This window comes from Bufo gargarizans, chromosome 4 (assembly GCF_014858855.1).
Source record: "Bufo gargarizans isolate SCDJY-AF-19 chromosome 4, ASM1485885v1, whole genome shotgun sequence".
NCBI classification, from domain to species: Eukaryota; Metazoa; Chordata; class Amphibia; order Anura; family Bufonidae; genus Bufo; species Bufo gargarizans.
In genome coordinates this window covers 182,266,362-182,279,118 of record NC_058083.1, presented here as the reverse complement: position 1 = coordinate 182,279,118, position 12,757 = coordinate 182,266,362, and the positions used below count along the sequence as shown (strand labels likewise).

Here is a 12,757-nt window from a genome sequence, read left to right as displayed (position 1 = left end):
AACCCAGACCCGAACTTCTTCACAAAAGTTCAGGTTTGGGGTCAAGGTTGTGTAGATTGTATTATTTTCCCTTATAACATGGTTATAAGGGAAAATAATAGCATTCTGAATACAGAATGCATAGTACAATAGCGCTGGAGGGGTTAAAAAAAATAACATTTAACTCACCTTAATCCACTTGTTCGCGAAGTGGGCATCTCTTATGTCTTCATCTGTGAAGAAAAGGACCTTTGATGACATCACTACGCTCATCACATGGTCAGTCACATGATCTTTTACCATGGTGATGGATCATGTGACAGCCCATGTGATGAACGTAATGACGTCATCAAAGTTCCTATTCCTAACAGAACAAGACAGAAGAGATGCCGGCTGCGCGAACAAGTGGATTAAGGTGAGTTAATTTTTAAAAAAACATTTTTTAACCCCATCAGCCCTATTTTACTATGCATTCTGTATTCAGAATGCTATTATTTTCCCTTATAACCATGTTTTAAGGGAAAATAATAACGAACGGGCCCCATCCCGATCATCACCTAGCAACCGTGAGTGTAAATCGCACCGCATCTGCACTTGCTTGCGGATGCTTGCGATTTTCACGCAACCCCATTCATTTCTATAGGGCCTGCATTACGTGAAAAACGCACAAAGAGGAGCATACTGCGATTTTCACGTAATGCACAAGGGATACGTGAAAATCACTGCTCATGTGCACAGCCCCATAGAAATGAATGGGTCCGGATTCAGTGCGGGTGCAATGCGTTCACCTCATGCATTGCACCCGCGCGGAAATTTCGCCCGTGTGAAAGGGGCCTAAACCATTCCACCAAAATCTGTCCTTTAAAAACCATGTGGCACTGCTTCTCTTCTGAACATTACCATGTGTCCAAACAGCAATTTACAACTACATATGGGGTGTTGCCATGTTCAGGAGAAAATGCTTAACAAAATGTGTGGGGCTTTTTCTCCTGTTAGCCCTTCTGAAAATAAAAAAATGGGGAGTGTATGCAACATTTTATTGGAAGATATTAAAATCTTCATTTTCATAGCCTAGTGTTTCTAAATTCTAATAAAAGGCTGTGGAGTCAAAATGCTCAGTACACCCCTGAATAAATTCCTTGTAGTTTCCAAAATTGGGTAAATATTTTGGGGATTCTACTGTAGGGGTACCTTAGTGTGCCTTCAAATGTAACATGATGCCCAAAAACAATTCCAGCAAAATCTGCCCTCCAAAAATCATATGGCCCTCCTTTTCTTCTGACCATTGCCATGTGCCCATACAGCAGTTTATGACCACATATGGGGTGTTTCCGTAAACTGAAGAATCAGAGTAATAAAAATTGAGTTTTGTTTGACTATTAACATTTTCTGCCTAACAGGAAAAAATTGATTAAAATGTAAGATCTGCAAAAAAGTGAAATTTTGAAATTTCACATCCATTTTCCGTTAATTTTTGTGAAACATGTCAAGGGTTAATAACTTTTGATAAATCAGTTTTGAATAACTTGAGGGGTGTAGTTTCTAAAATGGGGTAATTTATGGGTAGATAAATAGATAGCTAGATAGATAGATAAGGAGCTTGTAGGAATTAAACGGTATCAATTCAGCTTTTAACGGGTCCTAGTAGGTTGTATTCATTATGTAACCTCTTTAATATTTGTACAGGTTTCTACTGGAACAGATTACAGTCTTTTGATAGAGGAGAAATGTCCCTTTAATAAAAAGAAATATGCTATTTCCTTCACTAGTTCACCTGGTAGTGATCTACTGTATATACATCTGACCTTTTATTATCTTTAAAATTATGATGTCAAGTTACAAATTTGAAAGCAGGTAAATTTCTGAGATAATTGCAAGTTAGGGCTGATTCAGACAGCCGTATACTGTCCGCAAAAATGCGGATCCGTTTTTTTGTGGATTAGATGCAGACCCATTTACTTCTATGGGGCCCTTTTCTTTCGTTCTATGGCTATTCAAAACAAATAGAACATGTCCTATACTTGTCAGTGAAAATCAGGTCATGGCCCCATTGAAGTCTATGGGTCCGCAAAAATGCATTTTTTTTCCTGACTTGTTGAACTGTCCGCGAAAAAAACAAACGGATCTGCATTTTTGCAGACAGCATACGGCCGTTTGAATGAGCCCTTATCGTAATGTGACAACCTATAATACAAACTCTCCTATCAAATGAAAATTAATGATATGTACCATAAAAAATGCTGTGCAGTGTGAATATTGGGGTAGTATATTGGTATATGTTCTGGGGAAAGCTAGCAATCAAATATTGTATACACACAAACATCTGCTGTGAAAACTGCTTCCAATATGGTAAAAATGAAATAAAAAAATAACAATTTAGAACTAAATGTTAAGTATGAGACAACAAACACATCAATATGAAAATTGCACAAACTACTTATTCAACTGCTTCCTAAACAAACTGTTTTAATGCAGAGTCGACCATTTACTTGCAGACATCCAAATGTTTGTGAAACATGACTTGTGTTCATTCTTGTGTGTTTCTCTTACCAATAGCTGACTGAACGCCTGAAACTAAAGCTAGACACAGGGCTGAATGCATCAACAGTGTTTTTATGCATCAGTTAGCAAAATTACTGAAGGGTTTACGAAAAGAGCACACCAAAGAGTCAAGGTTGCCCAAGGTAATGAAATAGGTCACTAGACTCTACGGCACCAGCTTGGAAGCATTCATTTCAAACAGTCACCTGAGAAAGAGAACAGCTATAGAACATACCTTTGATTTCCCAATATTATATTTTTGTTCAATAAAATTAATGAAAAGTAATTGACATTCATCTCTTTAAAGGGCATCTGTCAGCAGATTTGTACCCATGAAACTGGTTGACCTGTTGCATGTGCACTTGGCAGCTGAAGTCATCTGTGTTGGTCCCATGTTCATATGTGCCCGCATTGCTGAGAAAAATTATGTTTAAATTAGCCCCTAGAAGCAATGGGGGGCATTGACGTTACTCTTAGAGGTTGAACTTTCTCTGCAAATGCTGCGCCCTCTCCACTTTGATTGACAGAGCAGGTGTGATGAAGTTTTCACTGCTCTGCCCTATCAATCAAAATGGAGAGGATGTGGCAGTTGCAGAGAGAGCAGAGCCTCAAGGTGTAACAACAATGCCCCCATTGTTCCTAGAGGCTCATTTACATATATTAAAACTTTTCTCATCAAGTCAGTCAGTTTCATAGGTACAAATCTGCTGACAGATGCCTTGTAAACTGGTTGCATTAGACCAGAAACAGCACCACTTTTTCCATAGACAAAAAAAAGATATAAAAATTCATATTACTTCCTTTCCCAATTAAAAATAAATAAACAATAAAAAAAGATCATTGGGATCACAGCATCCCGAAATGCCTGTACTACTAAAATGTAAAAGTATTTATCCCATACTGTGAAGGGCATAATAGACAAAAATATCAAAATGGCTGATTCACACTTTTTTGGTGGCTTTACCTTCCCAAAAAATTGAATAAAATGGGATCAAAAAGTCTTACACACCGAAAAATTGTATCAATGAAAAATACAGATCATCTTGCTAAAAATTGGTCAGAATTCGGCGATACAAAGAAAAAATAATTTTTTTAACAAATTTTTTTAACAGTATTAAATAACAATTAAAACTATAATAATGTGGTATTGTAATCACACTGACTAAAGAATGTAGTTAACATGTCAGTTTTACTGGAAAGGGAACACCGTAAAAATAAAACCCATAAAACTATGGTGACATTTTTTTCCAACTCCACCCTATTTAATTTTTTTTCCAGTTTTCCGCTACATCATATGCAATATTAAATGGTGGCATTAGAAAGTAAAATTATCCCACAAAGCCCTGCCCTCTATGGCTATGTGAATGGAAAAATAAAAAAGTTATGGCTCTTGGAATGCATGGAGTAAAAAATTTATAAACATAAAATTGCTGTTAGGAAAGGGTTAAAGGTGTCCATACACCTTCATAGCTGTTGGCCAAAAGCTATTTCAGCTGGCAACTATCTCTCTGGAATTACTGATACACATACATGCTTGGTTCACATTATAATGTCAGCTGATAAGCCGAAAATTGTATGTTCAATCAAAAATACTGTAATGTGTATCGGAGCCTTTAGATTTGCGGCTTCTTTACTTTGCTTGGCCCTTGACTCCACCTACATGTAATTATACACTATATTATTTAAAATCAAGAAAAATGAAACCAATTAGATACCAAAATCTACATTATGACTGCTGTGTTAGAAGTCATAGCTCTGTGAACAATACACATCAGGATAAAATGAGATGTGAAAGTAATGAGATAACTCAGGTTATCTGGCCTGGTACTGTTGTGTGGTCCCCTTGTCTATAGTAGTATGTAGAGATGAGCCACCTTTTCTGGCGTGTATAAGTGGTAAAAAATGGCTTATTAGCTGTTGTGTGGTGAAACGATAAAATTACAGCCCATTTTGGGGTGTATTAGTGGCAAAAAAAGTATTATTTGCCGTTCAGTGGTGCAGTTATATGTTCTAAAGCTTTTTTGGCTGTTCAGCGGTGCAGTTATATGTTCTAAAACTTTTGGGGCGTGTATTAATGGCAAAAAAAAGATTATTTGCCGTTGTGTGGTGAAGTGAGAAAATTACATCCCTTTTTGGTGTGTATTAGTGACCAAAAAAAGTATTATCTGTTGTTCAGCGGTGCAGTAATATGTTCTAAAGCCTTTTTTGTTGTGTATTAGTAGCAATTTTTTTTTATTATTTGCCGTTGTGTGGTGAAGTGACAAAATTACAGTATTTTTTGGGGGTGTATTAATTTCCTTTTTATTTAATTATTTGAGGGCGTGGCAGCAGGGGTCACTTCCAGAGGCCTAAGCTCCCAGTGTCAGCTAGCGCTCGTGTCTTGACCAGCAACCCAGCGGTTCTTGAATGGTTGACTCGGTCATCCACTTCATCTCAAGTGACATCAGACACCCCCAACCAAGAGTCAGTGGGTTCGTCAGACACAACCCTTAGTTGGCATGGCCCGTGAGCAGGCCCTGTGCCCTCACCTGTCCTCAACCTGCCTCTGTCCTTTTCTGTTCCCTCAGCCAGAAAAGTATTATATGCTGTGGGCTCAGCTCCACTATACAACGAGGACGAGCTACTAGAGGACAGTAAGCAGCTACTGCCCAGCCAAAATCTGGAGGGGACATCCGCCGCTTCCTCCAGTAGGCGGGCAAGTATTCATGAGGAGAGTGAGGTGGAATCTGGTGTTGCAAGCGGTTAGGCTCTGGGCTCAGAGACCATTGAGGAGGACATCAGTGATGTTCAGACCGATGATGATGTAGCCGATCGAAATTGGGAGCCGGGTGATGAAGGGGCTTCATCATCATCGGGAGAAGAGGGTGGCAGCTTTCACATGAGGCTAGCAAGTTGGTAGCATGGCCGGGAGTCAGCAGGGTGGCAGCAGTGGGAGGTCAGCAGCCACCTGCTTCGTAGGAGCGTACCTGCCTGCAAAGTAGTGGTGCAGGGGTTCACGGAGGCAGTGGCGGTAGCAGTCAGTCAGTGCAGAGTGTTGGGGGTAAAATAACCTACTCGGTGGTATAGCAGTTTTTTGTTAGGCCGCCAGAGGAGGTGAACATGGCCATTTGCCGAATCTGTGGGCAGAAGGTGAAGCGTGGCCAGGGTGCCAATGTTGGCTCCACGGCCCTGCGTCAACATATGCAGTCAAACCAGCAACTTGGCCAGGTGATGCCGCTTCCACGTTCTCACGCCGTTGGTCCTGCGACAATGCCCGCCTCTGCCTCCTCATCCTCCACTGTGTCCTCAGCCTCCACTGCAGGGACAATTCACAGTGCTCCTCCAGCATACCAAATGTACAGGGCATTGCGGTATCAGGCTGTTCTACACCTCGTTTGACTGGGCGAATGGAGTCTCACAGAGGAGGAACCGTTCAGTGTCCTTCATCAAGAAATTGAATCCTGGATTTCTCCATGACAACTCAAAATCGGAACCATGGTGACCGACAACTCAACAGGAAGAACATGTTGTCGGCACTGCATCAAGGAGGGCTGAACCATGCATCCTGCATGGTGCGCGTGTTCAATCTGGTTGTCAAGCGGTTCCTGAAGTCTTCCACCCATCTGCAAGACATCCTAAAAATGGCCAGGAAACTTTGCATGCGCTTCAGCCACTGGTACACCACCAAGCACACCCTCCTTGAGCTGCAGCGGCAGAACGGGGTCTCCCAACATAGGCTGATATGCGACATTTTCATCCATTGGAATTCCACCCTCCATATGTTGGACCGACTATATGAACAGAGAAAGGCCATAAACGATTTCTTGATAATCCAAGCGGACAGGAGTACTCCCCTGTGTAACTTCGATGTTATTTGTCAGTCTCCAGGACTACGGGATGAGCAACGTCATTCCACTGCTTCATATACTGGAACAGATGCTGGTAAATCTGGCTGGTCAGGGGACTGGAGACGTGGCACCTACATCTCACGGCTACATGATCACTGTGGGGGCTGAAGTGGAGGAGGAGGAGGACATTGGGGCACAAGCAATGTGTAGCCAAATTGGTTGTTTTTCTACACAGGTGACAGGAGAGGAGGAGCAGGAGCAGCCATAGGAGCAAGAGGGAAATAAGGGAGACGAGGCTGATTACCCAGGCACACTGTGGCAGTATGAAGTGGAGATGGAGGCAGGGAGTCCCTCCGAGTCACTTGTGCAAATGGCCCGCTGCATGCTCACTTGCTTGGGTAGTGACAGCCGACTTGTCACCATTCGGCAGAGGGATGACTTCTGGCTCTCCACCTTGTTGGACCCTTGCTACCGGTCCAAAATTAGGCCCTTTTTTGCACCCGCTGAGAGGGAGGAAAATCTGAACTACTATAGAGACATGCTATGTAGAGAGTTGGCCGCTGCCTATTTGTGCCATCGTCCATCCTCTCGCAGGTCTGAACGGCTGCTGTGGTAGGGTTAGGCCTAGGTGCAGTACCAGCTACATCAGCAGCAGCTTGAGTCTAGAGTCGATGATGAGCAGCTTTCTTAACCCGCCTAGTGAAGAAACTACTCACCAGCAGCAGCAGCTAGACCTGGCGCAGAACCTGAACCAGAAGGTGGTTGCATATTTGGACAGTACTCTGTCACCCCACATTAAAGATCTGCTGGACTAAAGGGCAGCCAAACTGGATTTGTGGCCACAACTGTCTGAGTTTGCCCTGCAAAAGCTGTCCTGCCCAGCCAGTAGTGTGGAATCAGAGGAGGTGTTTAGTGCGGCAGGGGCCATAGCTACTCCAAGGAGAATTCGCCTGTCCACCCAAAATGTGGAGAGACTGACCTTTGTCAAGATGAATCAGGCGTGAATCAGCCAGTATTTCCACCCACCAATGCCTGATGCATCAGATTAGATCATCCATGCTGCCTCACCCAAACCTTGACAAAAAAAAACAGTTTCTGGTCAGCTACTATTCTGATGCTGCCACCCACCTGATGCCGCACATCTGATGCCAAGTGCTCTTTCTCACACCCACCATTGTCAGCGGGTACTGTTATTGCCACCCACCTCCCCACTCTGTCACTGGGTCACTCTGTGGTCTCCTGATGCTGCTGCCACCTCACCACTCAGGTCTCCACATGCTGCTGCTGCCACCTCCACACTGTGTCACTTTGCCAGTCTGTGGCCTCCTCATTCTGCTGCTGCTGCCACCTCCACACTATGTCACCTTGCCACTTTGTGGCCTCCTCAAGCTGCTGCTAAATCAACACTATGTCACTGGGGCCCTCTGTGGCCTCCTCATGCTGCTGCTGCCACCTCCACACTATGTCACCTTTCCAGTCTGAGGCCTCCTCATTCTGCTGCTGCTGCTGCCATCTCCACACTATGTCACCTTGCCACGTTGTGGCCTCCTCAAGCTGCTGCTAAATCAACCCTATGTCACTGGAGCACTCTGTGGCTTCCTCATGCTGCTGCTGCTGCCACCTCCACACTATGTCACCTTGCCAGTCTGTGGCCTCCTCATGCTGCTGCTGCCACCACCTCCACACTATGTCACCTTGCCACTCTCTGGCCTCCTCAGGCTGCTGCTAAATCAACACTATGTAAATGGGCCACTCTGTGGTCTACTAATGCTGCTGCTGCTACCTCCCCACTATGTCACTAGGCCACCTAGTAGTCTTGGGCCTCGTTGACATCATCATTTATTTGACCCTTCTTCTGATCTGTCAGAAGGAAGGAAAAATGAGACGCACAACGGATCCTGTCTGTGTAACATCTGTAAGGCCTGTATGATTACATCATAATTGGCTTATGATTTGGTAGCCGAAAGCAGGAGTGGGTACAAAACACAGAAGACATGCAAATATTCCATTCATGTGTCATCTCTGTTTTGGATCCACTCCTGTTTTTTTTTGGGCTTTAGCGATACTGATGGATTACTGACCAAATGCTGACCGAGTTAAGGTGGTTGCTCAACAGACAGGATCTGTTTTTTGGGGAGTTATTGTTCTGACGGTCAGAGCAATGGCAAAATAATCAGTGACATCAACATAAACTTACTGCTGACACCCTCTCCACTCTGTCCGGGGGGCTCTATTTGTATAAGTGTTCTGCAGACATCTATGTGGAATCAGCTGACGACGGTGTAAAAGGAGTGCGCTCTTTCACGCTACTGTAGGATCTTGGTCCTCTGCACAGTTCTTTATACCTGGCGTAAACATCAGCCTGTAAGGCTGAGTTCACAATTGAGTTATTTGGACAGTTTTGGCCCAAATAAGTGAAGTGTGCAGTGATTCTAAGAGCGACGCCTGTTATGTGCGTGTCATACTGACTCACAGTATTGTTTCACTACCACAGCAGACTCCCTATGCGTTACTGCAGGCACAGTGCTCTACACCACTATACAGGCTCTCTGAAACCAGGAAATAGCTGTTTTTTAACACAATTTGCTACGAATAAATTCGAATTGAATCAGGCCTTTTCGGAACAATCGGCGATCCAGCAGAATAGAATTTATGAGAAATTCGCTCATCTCTAGCAGTATGTAAAGTCAATCAAGGCTGCTGTTCAACTCCATCCAACAGAAGACATCTCAAGTTTACCATGTCTATAGCAACATTTTTTAAACTAAAATAGTAATTTTATAAAATGTCTAACTTAAAGGGGTTGTGTCAGCAAACAGCCTTTATCATGTAGAGAAAGTTAATACAAGACACTTACTAATGTACTGTGATTGTCCATATTGCCTCCTTTGCTGGCTGGATTCATTTTTCCCTCACATTATACACTGCTTGTTTTCATGGTTACGACCACCCTGCAATCCATTAGTAGTGGCCATGCTTACACACTTTAGGAAAAAGCACCAGCCTATGCGTACTCTCATGATCTCAGCACCAGAAATGCCAGTACTTTTTCCTATAGTTTGGTTTGGTTTGCAGGGTGGTAGTAATCATGGTCGTAACTAGTGTTGAGCAAATAGTCCATGAAGTGAACTTCGATCCAAATTTTATTCGCCGCAAAGCCGAATTTCCTCTTGCTTCGTGGTAACGAATCAAATTTTCTTGAAATAGGGTCAAAACAAAAAAAAAAAAATCATACTTGCCTCATCTGTTTAGCGGAAAGAGCCCGCAGTCACCATCTGGATTGAAGATTGCGGGAAATCCTGTGCATGGTCATTTCATGCTAGATATTCAATCAAGATGGCGGCGGCAGGCTCTTCGCAAACAAATGGATGGGTAAGTATGATTTATTTTATTTTATTAAATGATGTCCATCAGCGAGGAACACGTCATCTGAGGGGTACAATAACAGGGAGCGGTGCAATCGCCATTCTCTGTCATTGCACCCGTGAAGTAATTCGTCACAAAGCAAATTTCTTTGTAACATTCGTCAAAGCAGCCTAATTGAATTTTACAGAACTTCACTCTACACTAGTTGCAACCATAGAAACAAGTGGTGTATAATGTGATGAAAAAATGAATCCAGCCAGCAAAGGAAGCAATATGGACAATCACAATACATTAGTAAGGGTCTTGTGTTAACTTTCGCTACATGATAAATGCCATTTGCTGAAGTGAGACAACCCCTTTAAATATTAATTGCCATTAAAAGTAATAATGCACATGGTGTTTCTTACCTCCCAGCCAGAGTGTATATTTTCAAGATTCATACAATGTTCTCCTTCGAATGGTCCAAATTTTTCTCCATCTGATATTTTCACTTTTGTCCATATACCCAGTCCTGACCCTGGAATACTGGATTCTCGAAGTTCAAACTCAGGAGGTATAGGAATGTCATCTGGTATATAAATGGGGGCCCTGTATGGAGATCCTTCCTTAGGTGTGAATTCTTCACTAGAAGAGGCTGGGGAAGACAGATCTGGAAAATTTGAAACAGACGTAGTGCCAGTCCCATCTTCAAAATGTGATAACTCTCCATCTATAACCTCAGCAACATTTTCAGGCGAAATATCATCACCTGTAAAGTGACAGAAAACAAAATTAGCATTGGAATATTCTTTTTCTAAATTACAGACTATATATAAAAATATCATAATATAATCATTTTGTAGATATTAACTTTATGCTAATGGTAGCTAATCATTTTGCAGATATTAACTTTATACTAATAGTAGCTAATAATGGTGAATGGGGAAATTTCTAGGGGTCATGTAGGATTTCATGCCAGCCAAATCATTACCTCGCTCCCAAAGAGTTTCCCGACCAGGAGATAACCTTCCATGAGGTCCATATTCCCTATTTCCACTGTGACAACTTCATTAAAGGGGTATGCCAGTAAGAGCCAGTTATCCCCTAACCACTAGAATGGGATACCTGTCAGACTGATGGGGTCCAACTGCTGGGATTTCCACCAATCACGAGAATGAAGGACTATGCATACCACTGCTTCATTTATCTCTAAGGGACTGCCAGACATAGCCACGTACAGCTCTTATCTATCTCTGGAAGTCCCACAGACTGCCAGAGATGCACTGCTTGAGATGCACTCCATTCAAATGAGTCAGATGAGTCCCCAAATGAGTCAGATGAGTCCCCATGTGATCGGTGGAGCCAGGGGCATATCTATAGGGGGTGCAGAGGTAGCAGTCGCTACTGGGCCCAGGAGCCTGAGGAGGCCCGAAGACACTTGTGCCACATAAGAAGACACCGGTATTATAGAAAGTGCATCTTTCCTATCAAGTTACACCTCTGGCTGGAGGGAACTGGTTAGATCAAGAATTTGGCATGGGTGGGGTTGCATTTCAATGTTTTCCTCAGGCAACATGAAGGCTATGTGCTTCCCTAGCCAGAAAGCACTGAGAGAAGGGGGGTCCAAGCTGAACCCTTGCACCAGGCTCCACGAGCCTTTAGCTGTGTTCCTGGGTGGAGCTCCTGGTCATTGGAGCCCCACCGATCTGTATCCTCTATCCACTGGAGAGGGAATCATTTGTTCTATTTGGAGTAGTTATTAAACTTATTAAACACAAATATTGTATGTATTCTAGCAAAACATATATTTTCCAATATGAATAATGTATATGAAGGGTTGTCAGGTGCCACAGTGTATTAAAAAAACAACAAATGATAATATATTGCTACACTGCAAAAAATGTCTGGCTCCCTAAACTACATATAGAAATATTAAAGCCGCAATGAAGGCAAAATTAGGTAGGTTAGTTCTGATCTACCATAGGTGATGCATTTCTTATACTTGTTATACAATGTTAGGGGAGAAAAACGCATTCAGTGACATTTTTATGAGTAGCTTACTGACACTGTACATTATGGTACTAATGAGGAATGCATCTCTTTTAGTGCATATCACATTCAGCTGCATCCCGGTGAGAACCGCTTGGACAAGTCTAGCTTCGTGCTTTGTACACCAGAACTAATAAATCATATTTCTGAGTCTCCAGACTGCTGTAGAACCTTAAACAGCTCAGTAAAGATCCATCTGTGCTTCCCCGCTGCCACCAACAACCCATGACCCCTGAACAGCATCAGCCTCTCTTAATGCATAATTTAAACAGGGGCATTGCAAATCCAATTCCAAGAGTGACAACATATATCTGTTTTATGGCCTTGGATAATATTCCTGCTGCTGTAATACATTGTGTCACAGAAACCAACGTACAATTAGCAAAATGCAACATCTCATAGGTAGAATTGATCTAACTTGTAGCATTTGCTTTACGATTAGGTTTGCTATGGTTTGTAATGAATACTACAAAACTATTTGAACATACGGTAGGAATTGCAGTCCATTCTGAATATAATCTCTGTTATTGCGGTTAGTGGTGTAGGTGAGATGGTTTACTTTACGGTATATGCTCAACTCTTCAGGATTGTGCATCCAAAAAAGTTGAGATTGCTCAGAACCCAAATGTTAAGAAAGTTTCCCAATGATAACCTCTGTTAATAACTTTCAGCTCCCTCAGAGAAAGTAACATATGAGCGTCTACCAGCTGAGTGCTATCTATAGGTGTTCTCTTTGGATGGCCCAGTTTAACATCTTCATCACCAGGCGATTTTCTATTATTTTCTATTTTTGCGCTTTCGCTTTTCACTCTCTGCCTTTCCAGAGCCATGACTGTTTTACTTTTCCATTCACATGTTTTTGTGGGACAAGTTGTACTTTGTAATTGCACAATTTAAAGGGGTTTTCCAGGATTTTAATATTGATGACCTATCCTCGGGATAGGTCATCAATCTAAGATCGGCTAGGGTCCGACACCTGGTATCCCCACCAATCAGCTGGTTGAAGAGAAAGTCGT

At 42.6% G+C, this 12,757-nt stretch overlaps 1 protein-coding gene across 4 annotated transcripts in view; it reads right to left on the bottom strand.

The window, feature by feature from the left end:
- MECOM (MDS1 and EVI1 complex locus) overlaps positions 1-12,757 on the bottom strand; it is a 474,297-nt gene that overhangs the window by 234,070 nt on the left and 227,470 nt on the right. For all 4 annotated transcript variants that reach the window (XM_044289904.1, XM_044289906.1, XM_044289905.1 and 1 more), the window contains exon 2: positions 10,121-10,461. In XM_044289904.1, the coding sequence (XP_044145839.1) occupies positions 10,121-10,461 (341 nt within the window). The remainder of the gene's footprint in view (positions 1-10,120; positions 10,462-12,757) is intronic.